Below are 17,307 nucleotides of genomic sequence, written 5' to 3'. Positions count from 1 at the left end.
TTTAAGTAGTCCTCAGGTGATTAGCGTAACAGGCTGCAGCTTGGGGGAAACACGCCTACCGGACCTAGACGACAAAACAAGAGGGAGACACATGCAGGGAAAGACAGACAGAGGGAGACAAACTCACAAAAAAAGGGAGAGAGAAAGGTACTGACAGAACAGACTCTTGACAATCTGATTCCTCTTTTGTCTAAGAGCAACCACCAAGACAAGAACCTTCCTTCAAACAGCTTCCTTCACAAGGACCAGACACTGGCATCAAGTAACGCAACTTATCTTTCCCATCTCATGGACTGGTAACTAATCACCAACTGGGCATTACTACATGTTATAGGACTGTATGAACGGCTAAGCATAGAACTGTAACTTTGTTATAACCTGAATAATAACTTCTGAGGTCTTCAGCCTGCTGGCTTTTGTGTAACTTAAATGTTCACATCATCTCTGCAGGGGTCCAAGCCCCACACCTCTACTCTTTGTTTCACACACACACACACACACACGTGCGCGCACACACGCACGCACACACACACACACACAAACACATTTGTTGTTAGCTTTAGTTAGTTTATTGTGTGTTTTGTTTGTTGCATTTATTAATTTGTTAATAAATGTCTGTGTCTACAATATGTCTGTTTATTTAATATTGCACAAAGATGAATGAGCCAGCCTCTACTAAGAAAATAACTTTTAAATCCTTCAACTGAGTAAACTATTACATTTATTGGTGTTTAACCCTTAATTAGTAGTTTAATCTGTTTAATGAGACTTTTATATTAGTTGTCACTCCGTCTATGACGGTGGTGCCCCGAGGACCTCTGGTTTAACAAGAGTAATTTTATTATTATCTTTGATAATTATTGGTGATAACTAATATTTACTTGATTAACGATAAATTTATTGAGAATACTCAATCTCAATCTGAACGTTAGTCAAGGCCCTACATTTAATTGGTTCTCCGTGTAAAGTTTTTAATAAATTAAAGTTATTCATTTTCAGTAATGTTTATTAAATTTATTAATTTTCATTTTCAAATATTTCATTTGATAGTCACACCTTTAATCCAATTAACCTAGAGTGCCTACACCACTGTTAACTAGAACTGTTCTATCACAATAATACAACATCCATGATTCAGCGTCTGAGCCGAAAGCAGCCCGTTGTTAATGCCACTTAGCACCGGTTTCAGTTGAAAGAGGGCAGTTGCTGTAGTAACGTTAGCTGTCCTTGTGAGTACTATTCTACTCTATGTTTAGTATTTCATTACAATGAAAAACATAACGTCACCTACCTGATCAGTCTTTATAATTTTTTTTAGGAAATGTGTCAGTGGAGTTTTGTTTGTTGCTTGTTACTGTAATCAGGAAGAGAGCGATAATATCTATCAATCTATTTTCTAAATAAATCTATTCATTTTTGAAACCTGTTTGAGTAAACGTGTGTCACGTAGAATGATTTAAAGAGTAAACTTATTCATGGTAAATTGCGAGTGTATTGCCTCCAACACACACACATCTCGTCTCTCTCCCGCACGCACGCACACGCACTCAAGCACACACAAACACACACACACGCACACACACACACACACACACAGCCACCCCATTTAGGCCAAATAGGCCAACCCCAGACATAATATATATTTTTGCAACTTATAATCATTTTTTACACGAAATGCAAAGTTGTTTTTTTTATCCGCTTATACTCGCTTACAAAAAGATTTGATAGCTGCAGCCCTATCCCCAACAGGTTAAGGTCGATTCATACCTCTCAAACTGGACGAAATTCGTCCGTCCGTTCCAAACGTTGTCTCCGGTGCTGCCCTTTATATTTCCGTCTGGTTTCAGCGCTATGGATGTTACGCAATACTTTTCCTAGTGCCTTGTCGCAAACAATACTGGTATCGACAATCGCAAACATGGCGTCTGTGGGGGAGATGATTTTGCCCTCTGAAATTGGCATAAAAGGTGCAGAAATCTTACACGTTGGTGGCATATGAGACCACTCAATGAAAACCAACACCTTAATGGCAAGTTTTTTTTCTTTGGTTTTGCTGCTGAGAGAGCTGGATGATGAAAGGCACTTCCAGTACTTTAGGATGTCTGCCTCTATTTTCGATGATGGCCCGGCATGGTCGCATTATAAATGTGGATGTACCCCCAAACCAACTCGCAGATTTTGTCCTCCAAATTTTGCTCCACTTTTAAATGTCCAGTTACTACTCTCTTCTTTGTCGATTTTTGCGAATGGTTGGACTGCCTCTCTATTGACTCTATACTGCCACCTCGATTTCCGGTGGTATTGCTCCATTCTGTCCAGAGCACTCCGGATTCATAAGCTCAGAGGAGACGGACCCACTGATGGACGAGACGACCTCCGGGACGGACGAAGGGGTCCGTTTCCGTTACATTAGGGTAGGAATGGGCCTTTAACCTCCAGAATTTAACACCAAAACAGCATAAAAGTGGCAGAACTTACAGCTTCCAAGTTTGAAGTTTGGTCCCAGACAGCCGGTAACAGTTACAGATCCGTCCTGAGCTTTGGTTTTGAAGTGACCATTTGTTGGAAAGTTTTGTGACGACAAAAATGGAAATAACAAAGGCCTTCAAAATAAAGTTAATCCACTGGGTTTCCAACTACTCTGATAATGAGTACATTCTGCTATTCTGTTGGTCCTTGTAGACGACAACAGAGCAGGTAGCTAACAGCTCCTGGTGGCTAACCGCTAGTCTCTGTGTAGGTCCGCACCACTCTGTTTGAGGGCGTGTCTAACTAGGAGGAGGGCATAGCCAGGCATTCTTGGGCAAGAAATTACACATTAGGACTTATTATTATAATCATTATTCACGGAAGTTAACACGAAAATGCTATTGAAATGTGTTATTTTGACTTAGAACACCTATTACATGCATAAACAAACTATAAAACATACTAAAGGACAGGAAAAAAACCCAAATGCATAATAGGGCCTCTTTAACCTAAATTAAGTCTTTAAAAGACCTCTTGGATCAGATGGAAAATGCCTCGTCACAAAGCTCCTCACCCTCTGAGGTCTAAGGCTATTTTCTCGATTTTGCATACTTTTGTAAGTTCTCCTTTTAAGTGTACTTGCATATAACATAATACCTAAGTGTTTTTTATGGAAATTTTCAGAACAAACCCAGCTTTATGAATAGTGAGGCCCAAATTTGTCCTAGAGCAATGTGTAAAGAGATTATTTGGCCCAAATGCTGAAAATTGAATTCCGCTTTTTCAAATTCTTCACATCTCTTATGAAAACATGCCTTTACTCATGTGGACGAACTGTCTTGGTGCTTGACATGAGTTTACTAAAGTCTTAGGTTGACAAAGGTAGTGTCCTTTATGAACAAAATGCATGCAAAATGAATGTCTGAAATGGAAATTTGTCACTTTTTGAGAAAAGGTGTTGTCTCTCACTCTATTTTCACCATGAGATGAAATGGGCCAAAACATATCCATTCATCTAGACCATGGGTGTCAAACTGATCCAGTAAAGGGCCGTGTGGCTGTAGGTTTTCATTCCAACCAATCAAAAACACACCTGGTCCAACAAATAAACTGTGTGAAGACAGTTCAGGTGATTGAGTAAGTCGAGTCAGGTGTGTTCTTGCTTGGTTGGAATGAAAACCTGCAGCCACATGGCCCTTTACTGGATCACTTTGACACCCATGAGAGACTATTAGTAAGTGAAGCTCACTAATCAATTATGCAAAACTAAACAACTATTACAGAGTGATACTTTACTAATGGACAGTCAATTTTGTCAAACAAATTCATGACTTTTGATACACAGACCAATTTAGACATAGCACACAGAAGCTTACTTTGGCCAACCTGGTCACAATTACACATCGTTTTTGTGAAGTAAAAACACTTACTCATCTTCAAATGGATCTCTATTGTTCCTCTCTGTTGGAGGAATCAACCCTCTGGCCCAGAAGCACCGCAATCCTCGTCGAGGCCAAATCAGTTCCAGAACAGCGCTTGTGTTTTCCACTGTTGTGATCTGCTGCTAGTGTCAGGATGCAGTAAAAGGATCAGACTAACTTGCTGACGGTAGTGGGTGAAAGGCTGAAAACCAACATTAAATGGCCCTGACCTTTGATCCCTCAGGCTGCACTGCATTAAAAACTGACATCATTCTATATAGGATATTACCATGTGGGCTCAGGAACGCTTTGTCAGTTTAAAACAGTTTATCACTAGATCTACAAGTGCAAGTTAAAACTCTACCATGCAAAGTGAAAGCCACATATCAACAACACCCAGAAACACCGCCTGCTTCTCTGAGCCCGGACTCTCATGGACTGACACAAAGTGGAAAAGTGGTCTGAGAGTCCACATTTTAAATTGTTTTTGGAAATCATGGACATCGTGTCCTCCGGGCCAAAGAGGAAAAGGATTGTCATCAGCGCAAAGTTCAAAAGCCGGCATCTGTGATTGTATGGGGATGTGTTAGTGCCCATGGCATAATGGGTGACTTGCACATCTGTGAAGGCACCATTAGTCAGAGTTCGTACGTTTGCTGGAAGTCCTTGAAAGCATTTGAATTTTAGTGTGGTGTTTTCAAATTTTGTAAAAATGCTTGGATTTTTAATAAAGTGCTTGAAAGTGCTTGAAAATGTTTGTTCTATAGGATGGCATAAATAATTTAACCATAGACTGAATAAAAAATGGACGTAGCCTCTCCGTCAAGTTCCGTTCTCTCAACTTGATCCAATCGTCCTCTTGTCAGACTTTGATTCCGCTTCATTTGCTCTGACCAAAAAAGGGCATGTATGTGACGTTGGGGGGAGGGAGATACGTCCATCTGGCTGACGTTTACCTCCAAAGAGAACTGAGGGCCAGTAGCTAGCTGTCACTCAAGAGGCCACGGCCCTAATTATTCATAAACTTTAACCTCAAATAAAATAAAAACTAGCCTGGTCAAAAAAATTCACCCCCTCAGTGTTGTCATGGAGACATGACCTAAACATACAGACCAGAATGTTATTTTGTCCCAGGCCTTAAATAGGTTTAATTATGCTGTGAAAACGGCCTGTTTAACATGGGGGTCAATGAGAAACTGCTTTTTTTTTGCAAACGACTCCTAGTGGACACTCGGAGAACTGCAGTTTTTCGGCACTTCGTGATAGGAACATCCTTATTGGATCAACCAGGAAGTTATGGTGGTGGGGGCTTGGATATAACACAGAAAAGAAGATCTCCATATTTGAGGGACTGAAAACCGAATTTTCTGACATTTTTGATGATTAACAGATGATCAGAATAGTTGGTGATTATATTTCTGTCGAGTTAGTTTTCCTTTCATTTGTCGTTCTTCTGTAGAAAGCTGTCTCAAAACATCATGCTGTTTTTTTTAAGGGCATCTCGTTTAATGTAATGAACAAGTGCAATAATAAGTATACTGAATGCTGAGTATTGTACTGTATACACATATGTAGTTTACCACAGCTGTAAGGTGTTGGAAAAGCATGAAAATGCACCTTTAAATGCTTGGAAAGTGCTTGAATTTTACTTTGGAAAAGGTGTAGGAACCCTGCTTAATGCTGAATGATACATATAGGTTTTAGAGCAACATCTGCTGCCATCCAAGCAACATCTTTTTCAGGGATGTCCCTGCTTATTCCACCAAGACAATGCCAAGCCAGATTCTGCACGTTACAACAGCGGGGCTTCATAGTAAATGAGTGCAGGTACTAGACTGGACTGCTGCAGTCCACACCTGTCTCCCACTGAAAATGTGGGGTGCTATGAAATACGACAGAGACCCCGGACTGTTGAACAACTGAAGTCGTACATCCAGCAAGAATGGGAAAGAATTCCACCTACAAAGCTTCAACAATTAGTGTCCTCAGTTCCCAAACACTTATTGAGTGTTGTTGAAAGGAAAGGTGATGACACACAGTGGTGAACATAATTCTCTCCCAGCTTTTTTGGAACGTGTTGTAGGCATCACATTCAAAATGAGTGAATATTTGCAAAAAAAAACCATTAAAGTTTATCAGTTTAAATATTAAATATCTTGTGTTTGAGGTGTAATCAGTTGAATATTGGTTTAAAAGAAATTGCAAATCATTGTATTTTGTTTACATTTACATTTTACACAACGTCCCAATTTCGTATGAATTGGAGTTTGAATTAGGAAAACACTGAAACTAAACATTTCACTGCACAATGGGGGGGCAGACATTCAGCTCTGTGCGCATTGGCATTATGGCATTGGCGTGGTGTTTGTCTTCATTAGATTGCCTGAAACACCACTCTGCTATAGTAAAATCACACAGACCTCACACTTCAAACTGTTTGGTAAAAGTGCGACTCCGACAGACATTTATTCGTTACCGGCTGAGATGGACGGCATATCACTTAAGTGTTTCAGTGGAATTATTAAATTGGCAGCTTCTGGTAATTGTGCGTGTTTTAAGCCTACATGTTGAATGTAATTTGAGCTAACCTGTCAACTTTTCTCTATTGCAGACCGTGTATGAAGGCAGGATATACAGTCTGAAAATAGAATGTGGACCCAGATACCCAGAGTATCCCCCTCATGTCCGCTTTGTAAACAAGATCAACATGAACTGCGTACACAGTTCCAATGGTGTGGTGAGTGTCCAAATTTCACCACGCATTGATTCTTACCTGTTGATCAACATTCAAATTTTGATCATTATTTCAAGTGCTTATTGATACGATCTTATGTGGACTGAATTAGACCAATGCAATATACACATGATTTATCAATAACTACTCTGCCAGTAGGATCCACAGCTAGCACTTGAATTTCAGACTTGACTTATGCTTCAGTCCCAGTGATAGCTTTTAGTAGTAGAGTTGTTGGCTCACTACTCGTTAGAAACACTATAATTTAAATATATAAACTGTGTGTGTGTGTATATAACAAATAAACTTTGTTATGCCACCAATGTTACAGTAGGACTCAACAGGTAACATGTTCTGCTACTTCAAACTGTGTCCTTCTCAGACCTTATTTTAGGTAGATTTATTAGATCTTGTTATTTCCCTTCAGAAACATAAAACAGGATTTTGGATCAGTGAACCCTCTGCTGTATAGAATTGATTTGACCAGCCATTCTATTTAGGAAAGGCTAACAGATCCTGCAGTTTGTAAACTTAATGTGGTACAGGCTAATCAACTTGTGTGTAAAATGTAATTAGAAACAGAATGTGATGATTTGCAAAACATTGACACGGAATGTTTAATTAAAAATGGCACACAATGGCACACATATCCAATGTTGAAACTCAGAAATGTCCTTGTTTTTTGAAAATGACACGCCTAATTTGAATTTGATGCCCGCAACACGTCTAAAAGTTTGGACAATGGTAAGAAAAGACTGAAAAAAAATGTTAAATGCTAAAAGAAAACAATTGGTACACCTCAAAATGAATGAGGTTAACTGGCAACAGGTAAGTAACATGACGGGGTATAAATAGAGCATCCCAGAGAGGCTTTCTGGGATGCTCCGTATTAAAAGAGTTTAGGTGCTAAACTGGCCTTCATTCCAGACCTACTTACTTACGAGAAGGGGACTCCAAATTGGTGAGCGGCTGGTAAACATTCCACTTTCAAAATGACACCAACTGGTCTCCTCAGTTCCCAAACGCTTATAGAGTGTTGATAAAAGAAGAGGTGATGCTACAGAGTGGTAAACTTGACCCTCTCCCAACTGTTTTGAAACGTGTTGCTGGCTTCAAATTCTAAATGAGGATTATTTTCAGAAACAATAAATGTTTTCAGTTTCAACGTGTGAAATGTTGTCTTTGTGCTATTTTCAATTATATATGGGATCATGGGGTTTGCAAATCATTGATTTCATATTTTGCATGGCGTCCAAACTTTTTTGGATGGTTGGTATAAGGGGTGCCACTCTTGATTAATTTTGCGTTCAATCGTTTAACCAGTAACTTACTTCCTAACTTTCTTTTTAAGAAAAAAAAATTACAGAATGTGTAGTTGTGATGTAGCTTTCGCTCGTGAAAACTGTCCAGCAGTCTGTGGTCAGAGCTGCATGGTTTCCAAAAGTGTGTTGAAAGCCTGGTCCTTCACGGTCTTAGCATCAGGGAATTATTAAATAATGAAATAATAAAAAAAATGTTTTTATTGATTTTTTCAAATAATTTTTTTTTAAATTCAAATGTGTTCATCAAGTAGCAAACACCTTTAAAGAATAGGTGTAGGTTGTCTGGTGAGTGTGTGTGTGTGTGTGTGTGTGTGTGTGTGTGTGTGTGTGTGTGTGTGTGTGTGTGTGTGTGTGTGTGTGTGTGTGTGTGTGTGTGTGTGTGTGTGTGTGTGTGTGTGTGTGTGTGTGTGTGTGTGTGTGTGTGTGTGTGTGTGACGTTTGCAGTAACATTCTAGCTGCGAACGTAGGAATGAAGTGTGTGTACAGTTTATGTATCTGTGAGATGCTGCAACTCTTCAAGTCCCTAACCAACTTCCTGTGTATTGCTGGCCACCTGCTTTAATTGAAGGGTCAGCTCATTTTAGTGACAGGCCGCTCCTCCAAGTTTGCTCAGCAACTTTTACCTCAGGCTTCTAGCTAGCGAAGCCGTTAGTGGGGTTAGACTGTGAATGCATATTAACATATAGGCCAAGTGTTTAACTGGTCAAAAATATTCCATGTGGTTAACCATTGACATCCCTAATACCTAACAAATCACCATATGTCATTTTATTGCACAACTGTAGCTTCCCTGTAAATCAAACATGCCATGAAGTTGTCATGCTTCTTGTTTAAATACAAACAGATGGTAAAGAGATAGCTAGTGCTGGGAATCTCAAAGTATTGAACCATTTGATTCAGAAGCCGTATTTACAAAATATCTAGCACTCATCCTAAATGGTTCTACAAATTCTTTACATTACATAAATTTTCTTTCCTTTGGCCTGACAGAAAGTCAGCCATCTTGGACTTTGTGCATTAATTTTCATTTGACGAACACGTTTGAGACCTTTAGGATGCATAAAAAATGCACAAAACTGTGGACGCATATTCAAAATAGTTATGTTGTCGATTTGATGTTGATGTTGACTTGGGTGTGGCTCGTCCAGTCTATAGCACCCCTTTATTACTTCACGATGCCAAATTGTAAAGTATTTGTGTTTTACTGGAACGAGGTTGCCCCTGCGAGGCGGGCAAATTGTATTTTTCGCCATGACACAGTTAACTGTTGTAACTTGACTTTACATTGTCCATTCTGCCCCAAATTTCTCATTCTGGATAAGAGACCAGACCAGAGCCACCTACTGACAACAGCAAGTAAAGCTCATGTGACAGACATCATATGATTTACATGAAATTATTATTGTGTGGCCTACATTTGATATAGTGTGTGTTCTCTGGTGCCACATGGTGGACATCAGAAGAGATACAAAAATGTAAATCCATAATTTGCAGTGCCCAGTGACAATGCAGAAAATAGTGGGTTGCGATGGTCTGTTGATTGCTGCTTGCAGCTTTAATAATTAATTATTATTGCTTGTATTGTATTAATACATTGACAGTGGTGCCACAAGATTTCATATATGAAAAAAGTTAATTATTGTACTAGTACTACTTTAAATGGTGCAAATTTTACAGTGTAATCCAGCGATGCCCAACAAATTTGCTGTATCCATTTAGTTATGAGATGTTTGTTTTAAGTACATAAGTTACAGTCACGAAGCGTTAGTTTGTTGTTTAGATTAAAATGAAAGCTGAGTTTATGGATGGGTGTGGTCCCAGCATGGTCACAGAAGTAGGGCGTAGGAAGTGTGTAATTTTGATGTAAAAAGTTCTTACAAAAATGGAAAAACACTCTTTGTGTCAATGCCCTGCTTTAGTCTAGCTTTCGATATATTTAAACTTAATGTACTCCTTTCAGGTGGACATAAAGGCGTTGACAGCACTGTGCAGGTGGAAAGACTCCTACAACATCCGGATGGTGCTGCAGGAGCTCAGACAGCACATGATGATGAAAGAAAACAGCAGGCTTTCCCAGCCGCCCGAAGGCCAGGTGTACAGCAACTGAGGCACCTGCTGCTATCCCTCCCTATCACACACACGCAACTCTACCACTTTCAAACTACTCAACCATCGTGTTCTACAAGACTCTCCACTCCCACTTCCTCCTCCCTCAGGAGCCTCCAATTGGAAAGAGAGAGGGATGTACACCCAGTGCCCAGCCATCTGTTAGTCCTGGGTGCAGACCAGACATTACAAAACAAAAATACTGTACATCTTACTAATGTTATTTTTTATTATCTTTGTGCGTTTTCTAAATCCAGATTGTAAAATAACAAATTACCTGATTCAGTGTACCAATTATGTATGTGCGTGCTGGATTCTTCACAAGTGGTTACAGTTAGTCCCTGTTCTTGTATGGGTTTTGTGGTGATGGACACTCTGCAAAACAAATCTGCTTCTGTAACCCTGACCAAAATATTAAACATTCAGCTCATTCTGCAAACCTTAGCATGTTGCAGTACGCTGAAACAGATTCCCCTCATAGAGAAACAAACGTACCCCACTAAATGCTTGGCTTGGTCTCCCAGGCTGTGTTAGTCTTAAATTCCACAGCTTCCGCAATCCCAACGATGTGAATTTCACAGGCCTTCCTTAAATGAGTGCATGTCCAGTACATGGGAATAAATGGCTACTAGACATTCAGCAACGTATGTATCAACAGGGAACTGCTGGCTCATCACTCATGTTCTCAGACATGAGAATTGCGTGCCATATGGTTCATAGCGCTTTGTGATGGTGATTGATTATTAGCAGCCATTGGGAGGGGGCAGGGAGGGGGTTTTGGGGCTATAGGCCTTTGTGCTTTCTCTCTTCAGAGAACAGTTTGAGCACTCAGCACCTCTTCAGGATCACCATTGTATTGTGGCCTGTGCCGGGCAGGAGGCGCTGGGATCTTTTTCTTGGCTGTTTTGGGGTTCTTCTTTTGGTTTCTTCAGTCTCTGGGCTAACTAGTGTATACTCCATGAAGCTGTCTCTCCTCTCATACAGTAAATGCTCATGGAGCGCAATGTACGGCTTTGGATGTTTATTTTATGGGATTGAATCTAATCAGGGTGATGGTGACCTGTTGCATGGTTTTCTTTGAATTAAACGTTATACGTATACTTTTGTATGTGTTTGTGTCATGATTCCCGAGACATTCCAACTCCTGCTGGAAACAACAGTGGTTGCTCATGACCGATTAAATAAATGTAAGACAACATAAGTAGCTCATCTTGTAAATGATAGGTTCCTCATTTTTCAAGTCGTGTTGGAAATGGTTTTGCTTGCTGTAGTCATTCTCCCTTTTTTTGTATACCTGACTTGAAAAAGACTGGTCAAAATTAATGCATTATTTGCTATTATAAGTCAAGGTCCAACAACTCTGCATTCTACACTCACCTGCCACTTTATTAGGCGCACCTGCTGCTTATTAAAGTGTCAGTGTGGTCTTCTGCTGCTGTTACCTATCTGCTAGAAAGTAGGTGGTTGTGTGTGTTCACAGATGCTCTCCTGCATTCCTCTGTTGGAACCAGTGGATATTTGAGTTACTGTTGCCTTTCTATCAGCTCCAACCAGTCTGGCCGTTCTCCTCTGACCTCTGGCATCAACATTTGCGCCCACTGAACTGCTGCTCACTGGATCTTTTCTCTTTTTGGGACCATTCTCTGTAAACCCTAGAGATGGTTGTGCTTAAAAATCCCAGTAGATCAGCAGTTTGTGAAATCCATAGAGCAACCCATCTAGTACCAACAATCATGCCATGTTCAAAGTCACTTCAATCACCTTTCTTCCCCGTTCTGATGTTGCTTTGAACTGCAGCACATCCTCTTCACCATTTCTACATGCCTAAATGCACCGAGTTGCTGCCAGGTGATTGGTTGATTAGAAATTTGCGTTAACGAGCAGTTGGACAGGTGCACCTAATAAAGTGGCCGGTGAGTGTACATTTCCCATTATGCAATCAATAGCAATGAGCCAGCATGAGAACACTTGGCACTAAAGTGGCTTACCAAAACTATCTTACATTTTTATAAAATATGGTCAGTTAATTTCAGTTCAGTTTACTTTATTAATACCAGTAGGAAGATTTGTTGTGCAGCAGGAGAGGGCGTCTCAAACATTAATGAAAGGACATACAGAAGATGAATTAACAGCATGATACGGAAATGGATACTTCCAATGTTCACTGAGCAGGATTCAAAGCAGATAAGATATGACCAAGTGATGATAAAAGGGACGATAAATAGGTTTAAAAACCATTTTCAATAAATAGAAATGAATACATAAATGACGATAAGTCGCGTCTCCGTCCAGATGGCAGGAGTTGGAACTTGCAAGAGGATGGGAGATGTTGGTAACAAGAATGAAAGTTAATATTGTTATTTAAGTCTCATTAAATATATTAAACTACTAGTTAAGCGTTAAACACCAATTAATGGAATAGTTGACTCAGTTGAAGGATTTTATAGTTCTTAGAAGAGGCTGGCACATTCATCTTTTTTAAGAAGTTTTTCAAGACTATTATATATATATATATATAGGACAGACAGGAAATGGGGTGAGAGAGAGAGAGAGGGAAAGACGTGCAACAAAGGGCTGCATGTCAGAGTCGAACCCACAGCCGCTGCCTCAAGGACCTTCAGCCTCATGGGGCGACTGCTCTAACCACTGTGCCACCAACTGCCCCTGGTACATTCATCTTTGTGTTATATTAAATAAACAGACATATTGTGAACACAAATATTTATTAACAAAATAATAAATGCAAACAAAAAACAATAAAACTAAAAAACAAACTGCAGCTGGAAAGATCTAAAAAGCCAAATCCAAGTTATGTGTGTAGTCTGTTCAGATTCAGTTATAGGTAACAGAGTCTTAGTGCGTGCAAAAACTGTGTGGAGCATTGCTAACAAACATCCTCAACTTAACTGAATCAACACAGTCACACATAATCATCATTAAACATCAGCCATAACAAAGTTACAGTTCTATGCTTAGCCGTTCATACAGTCTCATAACATGTAATAATGCCCAGTTGGTGTTTAGTTACCAGTCCATGAGATGGGAAAGATAAGTTACGTTGCTTTGATGTCAGTGGCTGGTACTTTTGAAGGAAGCTGGTTGAAGAATGTTGGTTCTTGTCCTTGTTGTTTGCCGTTAGACATAAGAGAAATCAGATCGCCCCTTGTTCCCTAACCTGGCTGATGATCCTACTCCATACAGGCCATGTTCAGGGCCTAGGGACAGCTGGCAGCTGGTCCCTGGATCCATCAGAAGAGAGAGGAGATCCGAGAGAAAGAGATCCTAGTAAAGAGCGAGAGGAAGAATGGTGTTTTATAAACATGGTGATGTCATCAGCCAGAGGTCAGGTCAGCCAATGGACTGAGTTTGGGGGTCTTTGGAGGGTTTTACACCTGGATGTGAACGGTGTCATCCTTCTGGCAGTTTCTTTGTTTGTGACCATGCGGCCAAACAGGCTCTGTGTCCCCAGAGTCAGAACTAAACATGGGACAGGTGTGCTCTGTGTCCCCAGAGTCAGGACTAAACATGAGACAGGTCTGCTCTGTGTCCCCAGAGTCAGGACTAAACATGGGACAGGTCTGCTCTGTGTCCCCAGAGTCAGAACTAAACATAGGACAGGTCTGCTCTATGTCCCCAGAGTCAGGACTAAACATGGGACAGGTCGGCTCTGTGTCCCCAGAGTCAGAACTAAACATGGGACAGATCTGCTCTGTGTCCCCAGACTCAGGACTAAACATGGGACAGGTCTGCTCTGTGTCCCCAGAGTCAGGACTAAACATGAAGAGGCAGCGTTCAGTTTTTAGGATCCACATATCTGGAAGAAACTTCCAGAAAACTGCAGGTCTGCTGCAACTCTTAGTTCTTTTAAATCAAGACTGAAGACTTTTCTATTTGCCGCTGCTTTTCAGTAAACTGCACTGTAACGTCTGTAACTGTAACCATCTTTTATGTTTTAAAAATGACCTTTTATGCACTTTAAATCTTTTATATGTTTTAAATGTATATGTTTTATGTGTTATTTCTCCCAATGCTTTTAATGTTTTATGTGAAGCACTTTGAATTGCCTTGTTGTTGAATTGTGCTATACAAATAAGCTTGCCTTGCCATCATCTGTGGGATGCTGGTTGCACCTACAACAATATGACCAAAAACATTGAAAACTAAGTTTTGTTCTTTCCATGGCCTTCAGCAGACTCAAATGACACAAATTCCTGTTAGTAATGTGTCTTGTGAAATGTCCCAAAGTTTTAGAGGGACATGTCATGGTATCAGATCAGAACAGAGTGAAAACTTGGGGAAACAAGTAAAAAGTTTAATTTAAAACAAATGTATTTGTCAAGAGTTGGTTCTGTCAGTGCCCCCCTCTCTCCCTTTTTGTATAAGTTTGTCTCCCTCTGTCTGTTTTTCCCTGCATGTGTCTCCCCCTTGTGTTTTGTTGTCCAGGTCCGGTAGGCGTGTCCCCCCCAGCTGCAGCCTGTTACGCTAATCGCCTGTACAACTATAAAGACCCTGAGCTGACAGGCATGCAGCGCCGGACCGTTGTTATCCTTCCCCTGGTAAACTCTTTGTCGGATTGGCTCTCGTTACTCGTTCGTTGGTTATATTAATCGTTGTTTTCTTTGATTCTTTCCGTAGTATCCCGCGTTCCTGTTTCCTTGTCCTGTTCCCTGATCGTCTGTCGTTTCCCCGTTCCTGTTTCCCTTCGACCGTCTAGTCTTAGTATTTCTGTTACCCTTTAGTTGTTTCACGTTTTGTTTGTCGTTTATATTAAACGTTTTGTTTGTACTTTTACCCTTGGTCCTTGTCTGCATTTGGGTCCAGTCTCCCAGTGTTATTTCCCGCACCGTTCATGACAGTAATGTCTAAATTGTAAAAAGTGACATTATATAACAAAAAAATACAGCATACAGGCATGAGATGAAACATATGACTGAGTGCTGTGGGGACAACAACCTTGCCCTTAACACCTTGAAGACAATAGAGGTGATCATTAACTTCAGGAGGACAAAGAGAACTGAACACGTCCCCCTCCACCTACACAGAGAAGCAGTGGAATTAAGTTCCTCGGAGTCAACATATCAGACAAGCTGGTCTGGACCTCCAACACCTAATGCTTGGTCAAAAGGGTTCAAAAGAGACTATATTTCCACAGGAAGCTGAAAAAGGCCAAGCTCCCACAAACACTGATGCTCAACTTTTACAGGTCTGTCATTGAGAGCATCCTAACCAACTGCATAACTGTTTGGTATGCCAGCTGCACAGCTGCTAAACGCAGGGGCCTGCATATGGTGGTGAAGGCAGCCCAGCGTATTATCGGGCTGGAGCTCCCTAACCATGACATCATAAATGCCAGCAGACTGAGTAAGAAAGCTAGCAACATACTCAGGGATCACACACACCTTGGACACACTCGTCGTGAACCACTGCCATCCGGTAAATGGTTCAGGACACTTGGATCCAACACCAGCAGTATGAGGAACTGTTTTTACTCCAGAGCTGTGGCCTCTGACAACCCCCACCCCCCACCTCCCTGATTGCACACCCACCCACCTCCTAACTGACTGATACGAATTTGCATAAAAACTTATAATAATATACTGTACCCTTTTGTAAATATACATTTACAACGTTTTGTTGTTACACTTTTTGCCAGCTGCTGCCTACTGACTTTGTCTTTCTTTGACTTTGTTTCTGTTTCTATTTTGCTTTTATTTATTGTTTTGATATGTGTACAGGAGAAGACATACAAAATGTCATTGTACTAAGTATAATTACAATAAAGAGAATTCTGATTTCCGAAGGAGTGCTGTGTAAGAGGTTGGGGAGGGGGCTGAAATCTATCTACAAATTATGAATAGGAATTAAAGCTGCAAGCATCAATGAACGGGCCCTCCTACCTGGGTCATGTCGTGGAGGTGACTGGATGCCGGTACTCATGGCAGTGTGCTTTAGATATTGAGAATTTCATGTAAATCTGATTAATTTTGTTGTATAAGTCATTTTTCCTGTTGCCAGTAGGTGGCACTGTATCTGTTAGTCGACATTGGCATGTAGTTGTCCTCAGACCTTCATCATCTCTGGGAAATGTGGTGCAGTTTGGACAATTTATGATAAAGTTAGAGTGACTTCCTGTTTATGGCGGAAGGTACAGAATGGCTGCAATGCCATTAGACAACATACACAAAACATGCGCTGTGTTACCCTACATCAAGTGTAGAACCCACAATGTAAGTTTCATGTAAATCGATAGATATTTGTCATTTTTCCTGTTGCCAGTAGGGGGCACTATGCTTATGACTAAATGTTGGGATGCAGATATGTTCAGGCCTGGACTGTTATAAATCATGAGAAATTTGGGGCCTATTGGACAATGTACTGTAAGTTGAAGTTACAACCACTTCCAAAAAATCTCAAGTATGTGCTGACAGGATTTGAGGGGGATGTGTTCAACCGGCTAGGAAAAGAACATCAAAATATATAAATGTAATTTCCTGTCGCCAGTAGGGGAAGCTATGACAATGTTTCAAACTTTTCCTACATAAGTTCAGGGCCCTGGCCAACTTCGTCGGTGCTCAGGCCCTAAAAATAGCAATAATAATACTACTACTACTAATTATAATTAGTCATTTACTGTGTTTTTACTTTAGTGCCAGCCCGCCGTCACCCGATGCACTTGGGGTGCGAGGGCCAATTCAATGCTTATATTTCAATTGTAATTATTGTAATTATATAATAATATTATTATTATTAGGGCCCGAGCACCGACAAAGTCAGCTAGGAACCTAATAATAAAATTGTGCCAGGCCGGACGCCGGCGAGACGCTGGCACAAAAGTAAAAACACATTAAAAACACACATGCTTTTAATGCAATTTGGCATCGTGATGGTCTTGTGATTCTTCTGACACATTTGAGATTGATCTGTTAAATTCTCTAGAAGTTCTGAAAAATTGGTTTGAACATATATCGACAGTTCTGTGCATTTTTGTGAATCCTAAAGGCCTCAAACATGTGTAAAATGAAAATGAATGCAAGAAAAACAAGATGGCGAAAAAAATAAAAAAAATGTCAGTATGTTCTATAAGATGAGAGCAATGATCCCACAAAATCTGTCGATCAAAATAACTTTTTCCCAACCATGGCATGCATTTTGGGGCCTGCTGGCCACACATGAGCCCAATTACTGCGGAACTTTGCAATGTTTGCCCCTTCTGACCTGTGAGCCAGTTTTGGTGAGTTTTCGAGAATCCCAAGCC

At 40.5% G+C, this 17,307-nt stretch overlaps 1 protein-coding gene across 1 annotated transcript in view; it reads left to right on the top strand.

The window, feature by feature from the left end:
• LOC310966181 (ubiquitin-conjugating enzyme E2 variant 1-like) overlaps positions 1–10,797 on the top strand; it is a 53,663-nt gene extending 42,866 nt beyond the window's left edge. Inside the window, exons 3-4 of the mRNA XM_083940039.1 lie at positions 6,502–6,627; positions 9,907–10,797. Coding sequence (XP_083796165.1) covers positions 6,502–6,627; positions 9,907–10,053 — 273 coding nt within the window. The 3' untranslated portion in view covers positions 10,054–10,797. The remainder of the gene's footprint in view (positions 1–6,501; positions 6,628–9,906) is intronic.
• Positions 10,798–17,307: the final 6,510 nt, after the last annotated feature.

This window comes from Echiichthys vipera (assembly GCF_963691815.1).
Source record: "Echiichthys vipera genome assembly, chromosome: Y".
In the NCBI taxonomy this organism is placed as follows: domain Eukaryota; kingdom Metazoa; phylum Chordata; class Actinopteri; order Perciformes; family Trachinidae; genus Echiichthys; species Echiichthys vipera.
The sequence above is the reverse complement of the archived record's forward strand: the minus strand, read 5'-3'. Positions and strand labels throughout refer to the sequence as shown.